The sequence below is a fragment of the Pimephales promelas genome, chromosome 23 (genome assembly GCF_988280905.1).
Source record: "Pimephales promelas chromosome 23, fPimPro1.hap1.1, whole genome shotgun sequence".
NCBI lineage: Eukaryota > Metazoa > Chordata > Actinopteri > Cypriniformes > Leuciscidae > Pimephales > Pimephales promelas.
In genome coordinates, this window is record NC_142791.1 from 575602 (window position 1) to 593805 (window position 18204).

Sequence of the window (18204 nt, forward strand, 5' to 3'; positions counted from 1 at the left end):
GCCTTAAAATTTTAAGTTGATTAAACTGGGAAAAGTGAGTTAATACAATGAAGGAGATTAATTTAACCATCAGAAACTCAAAATTATATGTTATCTGAACTAAATAAATTATTTAAGTTGATTTGACAAAAGAAAAAGTGTTGTGATTACTATACTATAAAAAATATTGATGGTTTAACTTAAAAAAGTAAGTAACCTGGGTTGCCTTAAAATTTTAAGTTGATTGAACTGGAAAAAGTGAGTTAATACAATGAAGGAGATTAATTTAACCATCAGAAACTCAAAATCATAAGTTATCTCAACTAAACAAATTATTACAAAGTTGATTTGACAAAAGAAAATATGTTGTGATAACAAATCTTGAAAATATTTTTTACAGTGTCTTTCCTCCTTGGCATTGTGTTAACACACACCTAAATGCTCCCGATCAGCAAACTGCTAAAAGTTTTGCTTTAACGTTGGTCACGTTTGCTGATGGTCAATTAATCAAATGCATTTGATTAGCTGCGCCTGACTGCTCCTTTTCCTCTTAATTCCTATACAAGCAATAAGGGTGTATGTAGTTTGTCACCCATGGCTTTTCTCTTTTGGCCTATTTTTTAATAAATTAAATAATGACACGTATGTCATGTGTTGTTGTTCATCTGAGTTTGTAGTTACCTAATTTTAAAACCTGTCCTGATACACAAAACCAATTCAAAAGGGTACCCTACGTTCTCAGAGAAAAAGGTACAAAAGCTGTCACTGGGGCTGTACCTTTTCAAAAGGTAAACTTTTGTCCATTTTAGGTGCTAATATGTACATTTTAGGTGGTAATATGTCAATTTTAGGTGGTAATATGTCAATTTTAGGTGTTAATATGTACATTTTAGGTGATAATATGTCCATTTCATGAGCTAATGTACATTTTATTTGCTAATATGTACCACTAAGGTACCAATATGCAGCCTTTGGATACAAAAGTGTACCTTTTGAAAAGGTGCAGCCCCAGTGACAGCTTTTGTACCTTTTTTTCTGAGAGTGTATGTATTGTGTGTGTGTGTGTGCATTAAAAATGTCTATTCATAAGAATTGAAATATTCTGCACAAGTCAAATGGACCACTTTCATTATAAAATATTACTCATTCAATAAAGAGTGACAATGATTGCCATTACAACACCCCAAGCATAGCTATAGCTCTCTCTTTGCACATTGACACACACATGCCAAGCTTACTTCTCAAAATTGGAGATTTCCAATTGATTTATTTTGTTCTAAAATAAAGCAAATTGCAATCTTAGACTTGAACCCGTGACTCTCAGTTTACAAGTCCAACTCTCCAACCATTAGGCCACAACTGCCCCCTATTTACTATTATTTATACACACACTCGCCTAAAGGATTATTAGGAACACCATACTAATACTGTGTTTGACCCCCTTTCGCCTTAATTCTATGTGGCATTGATTCAACAAGGTGCTGAAAGCATTTTTTAGAAATGTTGGCCCATATTGATAGGATAGCATCTTGCAGTTGATGGAGATTTGTGGGATGAAGCTCCCGTTCCACCACATCCCAAAGATGCTCTATTGGGTTGAGATCTGGTGACTGTGGCGGCCATTTTAGTACAGTCAACTCATTGACATGTTCAAGAAACCAATCTGAAATGATTGGAGCTTTGTGACATTGCTGGAAGTAGCCATCAGAGGATGGGGACATGGTGGCCATGAAGGGATGGACATGGGCAGAAACAATGTTCAGGTAGACCGATGCCCAATTGGCACTAAGGGGCCTAAAGTGTGCCAAGAAAACATCCATTACACTACCACCACCAGCCTAAGAAGGCATAAAGTAGCCCATCGTTTGCGGTATTCACATCCAGAGAGGATAATTTTGAGGGTGAGGGAAGAGAAGCTGACACAGCATGAGGAAAGATGCGATGGAGAAAGTCAGCACAGGTTTCATCTGAAAGTAACTGGATAGAGAGTTGTAGATTAAAAGTAATGAGGAAATGATCTGAAACATGAAGAGGTTTCACCAAAATGTTGTGTGTGTAGACCAAGTCCAGTTGGGTGCATGACCAAATGTTTGAGATCGAATTTAAGTTCAATAGCAGTCCAGTAAAGCTTTTAAAATAATAAATGTACCCAAATATAATTACGACGTTGCCCTTGTTTTTGTTTATAATACATAGGAACATATACATATAATACATGTTGCCGTTAAATTAAGCCATGATGAAAATAAATAATTCAAATATCTGGGCGAGGAGGAAAACGCTGCGTCAGGAAAGTTGAAAATCCTGTTATTATTATCAGTCTGTCAGTTTGATGGCTTACTCACAGAAGTGTGTGGCTGATGATTTGACTTTTGCTCAACACCTCACAGTTTTAAGAGTATATAAACCCCCATCAGACGCTTCCCATCAGAAGAGAAGCTCAAGATCGTAAGAAGCAACTCAACATGAGGAGGATTCACCGCCTGCTGGGTTTTCTTGCAAGCCTGGTGCTTGTTATTCATGCAGGACCGATTCTACAGCCTGTTGATGATTATGAAATTGCAAAGGTTTGGGGAATATATATACACTGTAAAAAATATTTTCAAGATTTGTTATCACAACATATTTTCTTTTGTCAAATCAATTAATTGTTGAGTTAACTTATTATTTTGAGTTTCTGATGATTAAATTAATCTCCTTCTTTGTATTAACTCACTTTTTCCAGTTCAATCAACCCTAAATTTTAAGGCAACCCAGGTTACTTACTTTTTTAAGTTAAACCAACAATATTTTTTTACAGTGTAGTAATCACAACATTTTTTTCTTTTGTCAAATCAACTTAAATAATTTAATTAGTCCAGATAACATATAATTTTGAGTTTCTGATGATTAAATCAATCTCCTTCATTGTATTAACTCACTTTTTCCAGTTCAATCAACTTAAAATTTTAAGGCAACCGGGTTACTTACTTTTTTAAGTTAAACCATCAATATTTTTTGTGTGTGTATGTAAATATATTGTTTTGTCTTTGATCATAGGCCTAATTCTTCTAATGATTCTGTTTTTGTATCCTTTAGAATTACCTGAAGAACTTCTACAAATTGGAATATAATCGTCCCAATCTTTCAGTCAGAGAGGCGGATCTATTGGCTGATGGATTGAGACTGATGCAGAAGTTTTTTAGGCTTAAGGTCACCGGAAAGCTGAATAAAGAAACACTGGCGGTGATGAAGAAGCCCCGCTGTGGAGTTCCAGATGTCGATGCGTACTCCACGTTTGGAGACGGCAGAATATGGCAGACCAACAAGCTCACGTACAGGTGTGTATAATATGAGTTCTCCTGGTGTCACAGAAAAAAAAGAGAAGCAGAAAGCGACTGTGGTCCTTTTCCTCAGGATTGAGAACTACACCCCTGACATGTCAGTAGCGGAGGTGGACGATTCCATCAGAAGAGCCCTGCAGTTGTGGGCAGACGTCACTCCTCTGAGGTTCACCCGGATCTACAGTGGCACAGCGGACATCATGATCTCATTTGGAACAGGAGGTGTGTTTCCTCTACATCCATTTATTGATGTTTAGATTATGTGCTTATCATTTTGACGAGTTCTTCTAAACTTGGTGATATTTTATGAATAACTTGAGGATCCTAAGTTACCGTTGGAATAATAATATAATTAAAAATTAACATTATATGAACAAGGCTGAATAAAAGATCTGCTCCTAGACTTTAGGTTGAGTTCAGACAAAGGTTTCTGGGAAAAGTAGTCTAGCAAAGACCGAAGGAGTGCCCTCTGGTGGAAATCAAGGGCACTCCAGCTGGTGCACTGTAAAAAATGATTGTTGGTTTAACTAAAAGAAGTAAGTTACCTGTTCACATTAGATTTTTTAGTTTGTTGAAATAAAAAAATTGAGTTAATAAAATGTAGGAGATGGTTTATTCAACAGAAACAAAAAAATATGTTATATGAACCACTATAATTGTCTTATCAAATTAATATTCATTATTAATCCGATGATTTGACAAAAGATTACAAATCATTAACATTTTTGTAGAATATTTTTACAAAATTATTTGTAATAAGTTGTGATTACAAATTATGAACATTTTTTTTTTTATAGCACTTTATAGGGCTGTGAATCTTTGGGCAGTTCAATTCACTGGGTTTCTGAATAAATTCAAATTCAGAACAGTTCAATTTGATTCTATGCACAATTTATATATTTATAAAATTCTATACTTATTTTCCATAATGCATAAACTAGACAAACTATTTTGTTCTGTTTATTCCAACAAAAGTGACAATATCAAAACTAATATAACCTTTTAATTTACCTGAAGGCCATGTATGCACATCTATAAAACCAAAATCATGCTTTGTGCTCGCCATCGATACTAACAATATAACAGTTTTATCTTAGACTAAATAATAGTGAAGTTTCCATTTAATTAAGGTATTTTCATTTTTATTTCGGAAATCTGGAAAATGTTTCAATGAATGGAACAAAAAAAACATGATCGATTATTGGCCATCATAAACGATTCAAGATTTAAAAGTCATTAGAAAACAAATGAATCGTTAATTGCAAATGAATTGTCTTTCAAAATAAAGCCCAGGTTCCTTTTGTCTAAAATCTTATTTTATTACAAATTCAATTTAAAGTCAAACTCTTTCCTTCAGATCATGGCGATGGTATAGCATTTGATGGACCAGGCAAAACTTTGGCTCATGCTTACGCTCCCTCATCTGGAATTGGTGGAGATGCACATTTCGATGATGATGAGTTATTCAGCTTTCACTCATCAAAGGGTAAGTTTTGCTAGTTTTTAGATTTCTTGATTTTAGTAATTGAAAAAGTGCAGACTTCATTACTATAGATTGTTACCCTGGCACCCCTAAGATTTGTTTAAATGTGATTTTTCTAATCTGTTTCTCTGCAGGTTATGTCCTGTTCTTGGTGGCTGCCCATGAGTTCGGTCACTCTTTGGGTCTTTCTCATTCCAGTGATTCTGGCGCTCTGATGTATCCCACATACAGCTTCAGAGATCCGGGTCGTTTCTCTCTGTCCTCTGATGACATCAGAGGGATTCAGTCGCTCTATGGTAATATGATCTTCTATAATGTTTGATCGAAACATATTCAGTTATTTGTTTACCATGTGGTATTTCCTTCAGGCCCAAACAGAGACAGACCCCCCATTAAACCTGATTCAAACTCACCAACGGCTCCTAAGTCTTGTGGCCGGATCTTTGATGCTGTTACGACTTTTAGTGGAGAAACAATGTTCTTCAAGGACAAGTAATGCACAAAAACAAATATAAATCCTGTTTATACAGTTCTGTCCACTTATAATGGCACCGTTGGAGCAAAAGTGGCCAGTAGCACCTCAATGCAGAACATGAGATCCACGGGGAGGAGTCGGATCACGATCCAAGGGGTGGAGATGGGTAAGATTAGGGTTGGGTTTAGGGATTAGGGGTGGGTTTAGGGATCAGGGGGCGGAGTTGGTTAGGTTTAGGTGTATGTAAGGTGGGAGGAGTTGGATCTGGATCCGACTCCTCCCCATGGATTTCATGTTCCGCAGTGAGGACCATCTCAAAGTGGCTGTGAAAATAAATCTGCATTGTTTGATTATTAATTTAAAAAAATCACAAAATTATAAGTAAAACAATTGAATGTGTTTTTTCTCTAGTTCACGTGTACCACAATTTATAACAGCCATGAGTCTTATCTTATATGCCTGATGAGTTTGAAAACACCTGACAAGAGATCAGAGGTCATTCATTCCTCCATACAGAATCTCTCCAGATCCTTCAGATTCCCAGATCCGTGTTGGTGCAGATTTATTTTCACAGCCGCCTTTGCTCATGTTTACCAAGGGTGTCATATACACATATATAGATAAAATACTTAAATGATTGACTTCACGTGCCTCTGTGCAGCTTTGTCTGGCGTAGTTCTCAGAGCGGAAGTGTGACAAAACATCTAATCAGAAAATTGTGGCCGAACGCCCCGATTAATATAGATGCTGCTTACGAGGATCCAGTGGAAGAAAAACTTTTCCTATTCAAAGGTATTTTCTCGATCACTCTGGGAATGCTGAAACCACACTCACAATCTCTTTAAAATCATGTCTGATGAAGGCCTTGACAATGGCCGATATATCACATGGTTTTAATCGATTAAAGGACAACTCCGGCGCTAAATGAACCTTTGGTCTAATTACACATTGTTACCTAGTCAACCGTTATCTGAGATTTGTTTTCATGATTGCCGAATGTAAATAGTTTTATCTCTAAAAACAGTTTAGCCTATAACGCTAGTGTAATGCTAGTATATAGGGCATAGAGTAATGACAAATAAAAATCGCTTATTATTACCACTAAAAAGGCTCAAAATAGCCCCACAGTAACACGACAGCATAACAACGGTCCCTACATTCAAACCGAAGCATTGAGAACTTTGTCAGTGTCCATACAGTTTAATAAGAAGATATGTTATGCACACAGTCAACTTCGCGAATACAGGAAGAAGCCATCTTGGGAAAATAGTCTCGACCAGTCGATCTACGAACGCCGATCCAAGTGCGCTGGTGAGATGTGAATAAGGAGATAAGGTGAGCGTGAACAGTAGGCTACGTGTACATATTGAAGGGAAGTAAACGGTTTGTGTTTCTTCTGGAAACAGCGGATCATATGAGATTCTCCACAGTTCAGCGCACTTGGATCGGCGCTCGTAGATCGACTGATAGGGACTATTTTTCAAAGATGGCTTCTTCCTGTATTCGCGAAGTTGACTCTGTGTATAAAATATCTTCTTATTAAACTGTATGGACACTGACAAAGTTCGCAATGCTTCGGTTTGAATGTAGGGACCGTTGTTATGCTGTCGTGTTGGTGTGGGGCTATTTTGAGCTTGTTAGTGGTAATAACAAGCGATTTTTATTTGTCATTACTCTATGCCCTATATACTAGCATTATACTAGCGTTATAGGCTAAACTGTTTTTAGAGATAAAACTATTTACATTCGGCAAACATGAAAACAAATCTCAGATAACGGTTGACTAACGTTAGGTAGCAATGTGTAATTAGACCAAAGGTTCATTTTGCACCGGAGTTGTCCTTTAAGTTGGATTTCTTCAAGAGTGGGTGTTGCACTTTTTTCCAATTTAAAATCTCTGTAAAATCCTCAGGAAAAAAAAACACTAACAAACTTACGGCATGTATTTATTTATAGGTAAACAAGTCTGGGCTTTTAAAAGCAACATTGTTGAACCGGGCTATCCCAAGCCTCTCAGCAGCTTTGGTCTGCCACCATCTGTGACAAAAATCAGTGCTGCCGTCCACGACAAAAACTCAGGAAAAACACTGCTCTTCTTTGAGAAATATTACTATAGGTGGGTCAAGTGCTGGATCACAAACAAAAGCCCTTAAAATCTGCGCCGAAAAGACAGAATGTATAATTTCCCCTTTTTTGTTAGCTATAATGAGATGATGAAGAGGATGGATGGAAATCCCAAACGAGTGGCAGATGGATTTCCAGCAGTGACTGGAGAGGTTACAGCAGCCCATCTGATCGACGGTAGGCGTTTCTAACTTCCTTTCTACAGATCTGTAACTATACAAAGACTCAATGACTTCTTTTCTTCCAGATAACATTTATCTCTTCAGTGGGACAAATGTGTATGAGTTCGGCAGCAGCAGCAGCAGGAACCTCCTCCGTGTGCTGAAGAACGATCACTTCCTGTCCTGTTAGTCGAGTTACCCCGAAACAAGAAATGAATGGAGCGTAACTACAGTAGGCCTACTTACTTAAATGCATTTGCATAGGAAACAGTTCAAATTAATGAATTGTTCATTGTTTTTCTGCCATCTGCTGGTCAAAAATTGTCACTGGACTTCTATTTTACTCTTGTTAACCTTTTAAAAGAAAAAATGTTTAAGGTTATTGATTATATTCAAATAAACTAAAGTGACCAATTCAATTGAAGAGCATGTGAGCATGTTTATTTTGTTTTTGGCTGGGAAATACTTAGTTTTAACATTAACACAAGAGACTTTCCGACTCAGATAATAGTGTGGAGTTTATAACACTCTCTCTGCTCAATAAAAAGTTATTAGTCGTCAATGGACTACTTGCGCTGAGCTTATATACTTATCATACTTATCACTTACTTCCGGTTATGTTTACTTTCAGTGTACTGCGGTCAATCGTCAATGAGTTGAACAAACACCACCTAAAATGAGTGTCTGTAATAAAGTTTTATATTTTGGAAAATTTATTGACAGACGAATTCTGATGTTTACTGTGTGTGCAGAATTTTCAAAACTCATCGGAACATGAAGTTTAAATCCAAAGCCAATCCGAGAAAGCTGCGGCAGTAAAAAAAACGCCATTATTCCACCACAGGGTGTCAGTGTTCGTCTACGTTGGTGAGAACAGATGAATATCATCAGTACGATCATTCAGTGTCATTTTTTCAATGTCAATCGTTTTACTATTTACATGTTCATGACCAAAATGTTTAATTAATTATCAGAGAAGTTGACTCATTCTTCTCCTATATGCTGCGGGCGTTCTGATCTACGATCATTCATTCATTCGTTCAACTATTTTAAAAAGACAGGAATAAAGCACCAATGCACACTTTTTATTAGTCAAATTCATTTCAAAATGTAAGCTCAAGTAGGCTTTAGAATATAAGCAGGCAAAGACAAAAATACTTTTGTTAATGAGAAGACTGCTGCAGGTTAGTGGACAAATATATTGCTGGGTGCATTATTATGGGTAACTGTTTATTGAGAGTTGATTTATGTGTTATTGCAGTAAGATCTTTAAGTTTTTGTGATAGTAAAGTTATGTGTGTTAATGTTCAAGTTAGATTATGTTGTTCTTGGTTCATTTACTGCCTAAAAATGTGCCTCTCACCGTCATGAAGATGTGTAAGGCATTAGCAAGAAAACTGTAGTAGGCTACTACATTTTGATGATTTATTCAATCCATGCTCCACCTGATAACATTCTGGGTCGTGCGGTGTATGGGACAGGAGTGTTCTGATCTAATGTTAGGAATTAGCTTAGCAGAAGTGTTATTAACGTATTATAGCTCCGGTCTGACCTACGTTTATTTGATAACTATCAGTTATTATAATATTTTAATAATTTAATTTATTTTAATAATTTTATAATATTTTTATTTTAGCTTATTTATTATTCAGAATGAAACAGTTGGAAAGAAAATGTATTTATAGCAACATTAGGCTATAGCAGGCTCAAGATAATCAATATAGAGATCATTATTCATTGTTTTAATCAATTGGCATTCATAAAACGTAGCGTAATCTGCATTCTCATGTATGGGCGTGCGATGAACACGCTGACAGGTGGCACTCCCGCGGAAGTAGTTAGTCAATTTCAAGTCCATCGTCTTCCAACCAATCCACGGGCAGCTGAACCGCACGCCTTACATATTTATTGGTGGCAGTACCTGTGATTGAAGTTGCTGTTGAACGGTTTTGTGACGAAAATGACAATTATATGATATTTGCTGCCCTTTCATCATAGAGGCTGGATCACTAAGGCCTTTCAAAAGAGTCCACCCCCAGCCTCGTGGGCCCCCGGGGGCCCGAGATACAGTCCCCAAAATCCCCTCCGGAAGCGAAAAACGCAAATATCTCGGCGAAAACTCAACGTATCCGTCGGGGGAAAAAAAACATATGCGTTTCGTCGTTTTTGGTGGAGTAGAGATATTAACCGAAAACCGTCGGCCGGGCTCTGAAATGGCGCCACGAGCTCGGGAGAAAATCGCAAATATCTCGGCGAAAAATCTGTTTCGATGCTAAATTTTTATCGAGTGGAGAACGGACCGATACCTTTCGAAAGAGACCACCCCCAGCCTCGTGGGCCACCGGGGGCTCTCAAGACATACCAAGCTGTCATAAGTGATAAAAGAATTTGATGGGGAAAAAAAAAAGTTCTTATGTCCCAAAAAAGACAAGAACGATGAGAAATGTTGCATGTTTTAGGGTTAAAAATGTCTATACAACAAACATTTTCTTATATTACTTTCTTAGTTTCATATATATACATTTTTAAATTAAAAAACTTGTCATGCCCATGTTAACATGTTTAGAGGAAGCATTCCCTACACACCTAAAAAGAAAAAAAAAGTGTTTGAGAAAAGAACAAATGGCAAATCAACTGTTTTCAAGGGCGATGTCAACGTAACATTAGTTTATATTGTTTCCTGGAACATGTCACTCAAATCCAGAATCTCCACTTTGGTGTCCGACTGACTCATTTGAGCCTCCACCTATTCCATGTTCTATTTCTTTTTTTTTATCTACTACCTTTCCTTTAACTATCGAGATGCTCCTTGATTTAGAAGGCTTAAATTGCATTCTTGCAAATTAATAATTTCATATTATCTGTTGACTTCCCCAATGACGATTAGTGCAGGCTACTGTTAGTCATGGTTGTCATGTCATCCATGCATGCTCTGACTGGTGGTAGTCGCATCCCAGAAGACAAGCGCCACTTTTAACAATTTCCACAGAATTCGCAGAACCCCTGAAACACTCTTGCACACTCTGTGCGGATCTCCATTAGGCCCTGGAGATGATGAAGCCCTTGCCTTTCTCACAGCCTGCTCTACCTCTTTCCACCTATAGTGCACAGACCTCCATTTGGTATTCTGGTGGGTTGATGGGAGGTGTGTCTGATGGAATTGACATAGGCTCATGCCTTTTTGCATCTGTTATGCATCTATGTATACAGTACATAGAAATAAATTAAGAAAAGTTATAACAATAACATTCACTTGTAATATACAAGCAGGAGCGCCAATGTCTCTCCACAGTCTAGATGTATACCTGACAGAGCTAAAATCATTGTTGTGGGCTAAAGCTTTTATAATTCTTTTTCTAATCATTTATCAAAAAAGATTTCTTATTAAGGCAGAACGGGTCCTACCAACATTAACAACCAACCAACCAACAATCAACGTTGCCCTCTTTTGTTTGCTTCCTATTTAGTCTCCCTGTGTTTGCAGTCCTGTGCTGTTTTTTTATTTAATAAATCCTTATGCACTTGAATCCTCGCTTCACTATTTACCAGTTCCGTGACAAACAGTAAACTGGTGTGAATACCACAAGACTACAATTCTTATTATTACTTTTGGTAATCCTCTAAGGCATTTGATCATGTAAACCATCAAAAAAAATTCTGAAATTGCAACATAGAGGCATCAATAAAACACATAAAAGTTGTGGATTTCTGGCTATTATCATTTTAAAAGACCTGAAATTTCCTTTAAAGCAAATATACACATGTCAGTAACACTTTACAATAACAGTACATACATAATCATGTACTAATAATACCTAATAATTACTTTACAAGGAACTAATGATGAGTTAAGACATGTACAGTAGGCCTACCAATGAGGAACTAACCATGAGTCATACAAATCCCTGCGTGATTATCTTAACTACACGTTAGTACATGCTTGTTAATGTATTAATTAACATTTCTGGGTAAACTAAATCAAACATGTTCTAGATATGAAGAAAGATGTACTAAAAGGGCATAATGTAAAATGGTTTATAGATTTGACATGGGCAGCAACTGTCACAAATCAATGAATGACACTAGATAGTCTATATATTTACATTTAACCTTACTGAATGAAGCAACGATTTAATCTCATTCTGTTTTAAGTGATTCCACTGCTGCTATCAATATCAATTATTCATGTACTGTTATTGTAAAGTGTAACCCACATCTCTGTAACATGTTGACGTTAGCTAGGGGTATAGGTCTATAATTGTTCATTATTTTGCCAGTTTTTAACAACAGTCACTAATAAAACCTATAGTATCCAAAACAGGCAAGATAGATTCAGGCAGAGTCCCATGAACTAGGAAAACAAACCATAATAATGAGAAACTTTCTCAAAATGATGACTTAACATCTCGTAATAATGACTTAACATCTCATAATAATGATAAACTTTCTCGTAATAATGACATAACTTCATAGACAGTAAAAGAAATGGACACAGCGACCCCATTTATGATTTCAACGGAGAAGACTGATGCCTGAATATACTTTATACTGAATATACTTTATATTTATATACTATAGGCTATATATATATATATATATATATATATATATATATATATATATATAATTTAAAAAAATGTTTTACTGTGGTACAACTTAGTAGCCTATTGGTTAAATGTAAGTTTAGAGTTTTTAGAGAAACAAGAATAAAGTATAACCACATTCTATGGTATAACACCGTGTCCTAACCTATGGTCCTAACTAAACGCGACGCGATAAAATTCCAGCGACAGCAAGCTGTGTGTCTGTCAACACTACAGGCGACGCGACTGTGAGACGCCACACGTCAATCAAAAATCACAGCCATTCAGAACAGCGTGTGGGCGGAGTCTCTCTGTGAAGGCGCACTGCTGGCCCGCACTCACCCGCAATGGGTACATAATCAAATCAAGAAATAACATTGTTAAAAATCAAAACATTAACAAAACATACTCATTGACTAATTTTGTTATGAAGTACAGTTGTATGTTTGCATAGAATTCATTTTGAACGCTATATTATATGCTTTCAAAATCTGAGGTAACGTTAAATCCGTTATCGCTTGTGGCACAGTGACCTATTTTTAACTAAAAATAAATAATGTGTAGGCTACTCATAACCATTGTAAATTCTTCATTCTGTCAGACGTCTGGTTTAGGACAAAAACTCTGATTAACCTGGATTAACTAACTCTGATTAACTTTTTATCGTGTGTCGCGGGGTCGCGTCGCGTGTAGTTTAGACACGGTGTTAATGAGCTAATTTATAATTTATGCTACATCTGTAGCCTATATTATATTTAACAATACATATACATTTAAGGTATAAAAAAGTTAAATCTGTATTTTTATTGAGTAAAATTATTTATATATCACTGTAAAATGTATTTATTGATATTATTTAGTTATTTTAAATTGAATAGCAGTTCAGTAAAGCTTGTAAAGTATTTAAAAAAAACTGTAAACACATATTAGCCTATTACCATGTTGACCTTGTTTTTTGTTTATAACAGGCCTACATAGAAACGGTTGGAAATGTTGCCGTTAAAAAATAAGCCACGGCAAAGAAATAATATCTGGGCGAGGAGGAAAAGACTGTGTCAGGAAAGTTGAAAATCCTGTTATTATTATCAGTCTGTCAGTTTGATGGCTTACTCACAGAAGTGTGTGGCTGATGATTTGACTTTTGCTCAACACCTCACAGTTTTAAGAGTATATAAACCCCCATCAGACGCTTCCCATCAGAAGAGAAGCTCAAGATCGTAAGAAGCAACTCAACATGAGGAGGATTCACCGCCTGCTGGGTTTTCTTGCAAGCCTGGTGCTTGTTATTCATGCAGGACCCATTCTACAGCCTGTTGATGATTATGAAATTGCAGAGGTTTGGGGTTTATATATATATACACATATATATGTGTGTGTGTGTGTGTGTGTGTGTGTATATATATATTTGTTTTGTCTTTGATCATAGGCCTAATTCTTCCAATGATTCTGTTTTTGCTTTCTTTAGAATTACCTGAACAACTTCTACAATGTGGAATATAAACGTCCTAGTGTCCCTAGTTCTGCAAACAAAGAGCAAGTAAATCCACTGGCTGGTAAATTGAGACTGATGCAGAAGTTTTTTAGGCTTAAGGTCACTGGAACGCTGGACGAAGAAACACTGGCGCTGATGAAGAAGCCCCGCTGTGGAGTTCCAGATGTCGCTGCGTACTCCACGTTTGGAGGCAGTCCCAAATGGCAGACCAACAAGCTCACGTACAGGTGTGTATAATATGAGTTCTCTTGGTGTCACAGAAAAAAAGAGAAGCAGAAAGCGACTGTGGTCCTTTTCCTCAGGATTGAGAACTACACCCCTGACATCTCAGTAGCGGAGGTGGACGATTCCATCAGAAGAGCCCTGCAGTTGTGGGCAGACGTCACTCCTCTGAGGTTCACCCGGATCTACATTGGCACAGCGGACATCATGATCTCATTTGGAACAGGAGGTCTGTTTCCTCTATATCTATAAATGTTTATATTTTGTTTATTAATGTGCTTCTCATTTTGATGTGTACTTTTAAACATGGTGATATTTTATTACTTGAGGATCCTAAGTTACTGTTGGAATTATAATATATGAAAGTTGACTTTGTTAATTGAAAATTAAAAATAAAATAATGGTGACAGCAAGTTGTTAAGATCTGCTTCTTGAGTTCGGACAAAGGTTTCTGGGAAAAGTAGTCTAGCAAAGACCGAAGGAGTGCCCTCTGGTGGAAATCAAGGGCACTCCAGCTGGTGCACTGTAAAAATGATTGTTGGTTTAACTAAAACAAGTAAGTTACCTGTTCACATTACATTTTTTTAGTTCATTTTATTGTTTTTAAAGTGTGGATATTGTACTAGGGCTATGAATCTTTGGGCAGTTCAATTCACTGGGTTTCTGATTAAATTCAATAGAGAAATTTGCAAATTCAGAACCGTTCAATTCGATTTTATGCACAATTTACTTTGTTTTAAAATATATTTATATAATTCTGTACTTATTTTCCATAATGCATAAACTAGACAAACTATTTTGTTCTGTTTATTGCAACAAAAGTGACAATATCAAAACTAATATAACCTTTTTTTTTTTACCTGAAGGCCATGTATGCACATCTATAAAAACAAAATCATGCTTTGTGCTCGCCATCGATACTAACAAAACAACACAGTTCTATCTTAGACTAAATAATGGTGAAGTTTCCATTTAAATAAGGTATTTTCTTTTTTATTTCGGAAATCTGGAAAATGTTTCAATGAATGGAACAAAAAACATGATCGATTATTGGCCATCATAAACGATTCAAGATTTAAAAGTCATTAGAAAACGAATGAATCGTTAATTGCAAATGAAATGCCTTTCAAAATAAAGCTTAGGTTCCTTTTATGTCTAAAATCTTATTTTATTAAAAATTCAATTTAAACTCTTTCCTTCAGATCATGGCGATGGTATAGCATTTGATGGACCAGGCAAAACTTTGGCTCATGCTTACGCTCCCTCATCTGGAATTGGTGGAGATGCACATTTCGATGATGATGAGTTTTTCACTTTCCATTCACCAGGTGCTCAATGTAATTTATTTATTTTTATATTTTTGTTTTGTGCATTAGGTTTTGCTAAATGTAGTTTTTTGAGATTAATCTTCATCACCACTTTGATTTCAAGTAAATCAACTTGTACTCAAGATGTTCCACGTAATTTCTCTGCAGGTATTGTCCTGTTCTTGGTGGCTGCCCATGAGTTCGGTCACTCTTTGGGTCTTTTTCATTCCAGTGATCCTGGCGCTCTGATGTATTCCATATACACGGGTCGTTTCTCTCTGTCCTCTGATGACATCAGAGGGATTCAGTCGCTCTATGGTAATATGATCTTCTATAATGTTTGATCGAAACTTATTCAGTTATTTGTTTACCTTGTGGTATTTCCTTCAGGCCCAAACAGAGACAGAACCCTCATTAAACCTGATGACTTACCAACGCCTCCTAAGTCTTGTGACCCTTTTGATGCTGTTACAACTTTTAGTGGAGAAACAATGTTCTTCAAGGACAGGTATGGCACAAAAACAAATATCCTGTTTACACAGTGCTGTCCCCTTATATTGGCACCCTTGGTAAATATGAGCAAAGGTGGCTGTGAAAATAAATCTGCATTGTTTATCCTTTTGATATTTTATTTTTAAAAAATCATAAAATTCTAACCTTTTTATTGAAGTAAAACAATTGAATGTGGGAGGAAAGTCATATCATGGAATAAATGTTTTTCTCTAGTTCACGTTTACCACAATTATTGGCACCAAATTATTATAACATAATTTTTCCAAGATATGAGTCTCATCTTATAATGCCTGATGAGTTTGGAGAACACCTGACAAGAGATCAGAGGTCATTCATTCCTCCATACAGAATCTCTCCAGATCCTTCAGATTCCCAGATCCGTGTTGGTGCTTCTTCTCTTCAGTGAAGATCACTCATTTTCTATTAGGTTGATTTTGATGTGTGTTATGGATCGTTGTCCTGATGGAAGATCCAACTATGGTCCATTATAAGATTTTTAGTAGATGCTGTCACGTTTTATTATTTTATCTGTTGGTATTTGCTTGAATCCATGATTCCAAATATATCTGAACTAGACGTCCAGGACCTCCAGCTAAAAAACAGCCCCACAACATTAAAGATCCAGTGGTATATTTACAGGAGAACCTTTTATCCTTGTTTGCACTAAACCCATCTGGTGGGTTTGCTACCAAAAAGCTTTTTCTTTAGTTTCTTTAGAAGACCATAAACCAGGTCCCTTTTGAAGTTCCAGATATTTTACTCATTAGAATTTCTAGGGGTGCCAATAAGAAAAACATTTATTTCATAATGAAACTGTTTTACTTCAATGAAAGGTTTGATTTTTTTTTTTAATGAAAGATCAAAAGGATAAACAATGCAGATTTATTTTCACAGCCGCCTTTGCTCATATTGACCAAGGGTGCCGATATTAGTAGAGGGAACATTATATATACATAAAATACTTAAATGATTGACTTCACGTGCCTCTGTGCAGCTTTGTCTGGCGTAGTTCTCCGAGCGGAAGTGTGACAAAACATCTAATCAGAAAATTGTGGCCGAACGCCCCGATTTATGTAGATGCTGCTTACGAGGATCCAGAGGAAGAAAAACTTTTCCTATTCAAAGGTATTTTCTCGATCACTCTGAAACCACAGTCACACTAACAATCTCTTAAAATCATGTCTGATGAAGGCCTTGACAATGGCCGATATATCACACAATTACGTTGGATTTCTTCAAGAGTGTTGCACTTTTAAAATCTCTGTAAAAAAAAACACTAACAAACTTACGGCCTGTATTTATTTATAGGTAAACAAGTCTGGGCTTTTAAAAGCAACATTGTTGAGCCGGGCTATCCCAAGCCTCTCAGCAGCTTTGGTCTGCCACCATCTGTGACAAAAATCAGTGCTGCCGTCCACGACAAAAACTCAGGAAAAACACTGCTCTTCTTTGAGAAATATTACTATAGGTGGGTCAAGTGCTGGATCACAAACAAAAGCCCTTAAAATCTGCTCCGAAAAGACAGAATGTATAATTTCCCCTTTTTTGTTAGCTATAATGAGATGATGAAGAGGATGGATGGAAATCCCAAACGAGTGGCAGATGGATTTCCAGCAGTGACTGGAGAGGTTACAGCAGCCCATCTGATCGACGGTAGGCGTTTCTAACTTCCTTTCTACAGATCTGTAACTATACAAAGACTCAATGACTTCTTTTCTTCCAGATAACATTTATCTCTTCAGTGGGACAAATGTGTATGAGTTCGGCAGCAGCAGCAGCAGGAACCTCCTCCGTGTGCTGAAGAACGATCACTTCCTGTCCTGTTAGTCGAGTTACCCCGAAACAAGAAATGAATGGAGCGTAACTACAGTAGGCCTACTTACTTAAATGCATTTGCATAGGAAACAGTTCAAATTAATGAATTGTTCATGTTTTTGTACAATCTGCTGGTCAAAATTGTCACTGGACTTCTATTTTACTCTTGTTAACTATTTAAAAGAATGTGTATTACTATTTATACAATAATGGTTAAAGGTTATTGATTATTTTCAAATAAACTAAAGTCACTAATTCAATTGAAGCGCATGTGAGCATGTTTATTTTGGAAGCAAGGATTGTTTTTGGCTGGGAAATACTGTTAACATTAACTCAAGAGCCTTTCCGACTCAGATAATAGTGTTTATTTTGTTAAACAAAGTTTATTTTGTTTAATATTCATTGTGTTCTATTTTTACATATTCTTGCGGAGGACTTTTATTTTGGTGTTGAGTCCTCAGAGAGAGGAGATGTTGTGTGCACAAGGCTATTTGATGTGCTATTTACATTTGGAGGACGTATTTTTAAGAGTGCTTGCTCATCTGCAAGACGTCTAGGACGTTTCCTGTCAGATGTCAAATAAACGTTTATAAGATGTCAGTTTCAACATGCATTCTAAATCAATACATCTTAGAGACATCTTCTAAACGTCTATTTGACATCTGCAGGAAACGTCCTAAAGACGTCTTGCAGATGATGTTTCGTCATTTTAGTCACGGAGATATAA

The 18204-nt window shown here is 36.5% G+C and overlaps 2 protein-coding genes across 2 annotated transcripts; both read left to right on the forward strand.

Annotated features, from left to right (window-relative positions):
* Positions 1 to 3058: 3058 nt before the first annotated feature.
* LOC120483228 (collagenase 3-like) lies at positions 3059 to 8107 on the forward strand. Its single transcript, XM_039678184.2, has 9 exons — positions 3059 to 3299; positions 3376 to 3524; positions 4660 to 4788; positions 4920 to 5081; positions 5154 to 5277; positions 5922 to 6052; positions 7217 to 7376; positions 7461 to 7561; positions 7632 to 8107. The coding sequence occupies exons 1-9, from the start codon at positions 3148 to 3150 to the stop codon at positions 7733 to 7735; spliced, it is 1212 nt and encodes a 403-aa protein (XP_039534118.2). The 5' UTR covers positions 3059 to 3147; the 3' UTR covers positions 7736 to 8107.
* Positions 8108 to 12487: 4380 nt separating this feature from the next.
* On the forward strand, positions 12488 to 17737 carry LOC148969360 (collagenase 3-like). The gene is made up of 10 exons (XM_089126587.1): positions 12488 to 13464; positions 13594 to 13847; positions 13923 to 14071; positions 15045 to 15170; positions 15318 to 15467; positions 15540 to 15657; positions 16657 to 16787; positions 16971 to 17130; positions 17215 to 17315; positions 17386 to 17737. Exons 1-10 carry the CDS (start codon positions 13363 to 13365, stop codon positions 17487 to 17489), a joined length of 1395 nt encoding a protein of 464 aa, XP_088982713.1. The 5' UTR covers positions 12488 to 13362; the 3' UTR covers positions 17490 to 17737.
* The last annotated feature ends 467 nt before the right edge of the window (positions 17738 to 18204 follow it).

Coding starts and splice junctions, on each gene's coding strand:
- LOC148969360 (XM_089126587.1), top strand. CDS start 13,363: ATGAGGAGGATTCACCGCCTGCTGGGTTTTCTTGCAAGCCTGGTGCTT. Junction 13,848..13,922: donor ACCAACAAGCTCACGTACAG/GTGTGTATAATA, acceptor CCTTTTCCTCAG/GATTGAGAACTACACCCCTG. Junction 15,658..16,656: donor ACAATGTTCTTCAAGGACAG/GTATGGCACAAA, acceptor GCCTCTGTGCAG/CTTTGTCTGGCGTAGTTCTC.
- LOC120483228 (XM_039678184.2), top strand. CDS start 3,148: ATGCAGAAGTTTTTTAGGCTTAAGGTCACCGGAAAGCTGAATAAAGAA. Junction 5,278..5,921: donor ACAATGTTCTTCAAGGACAA/GTAATGCACAAA, acceptor GCCTCTGTGCAG/CTTTGTCTGGCGTAGTTCTC. Junction 6,053..7,216: donor AAAACTTTTCCTATTCAAAG/GTATTTTCTCGA, acceptor ATTTATTTATAG/GTAAACAAGTCTGGGCTTTT.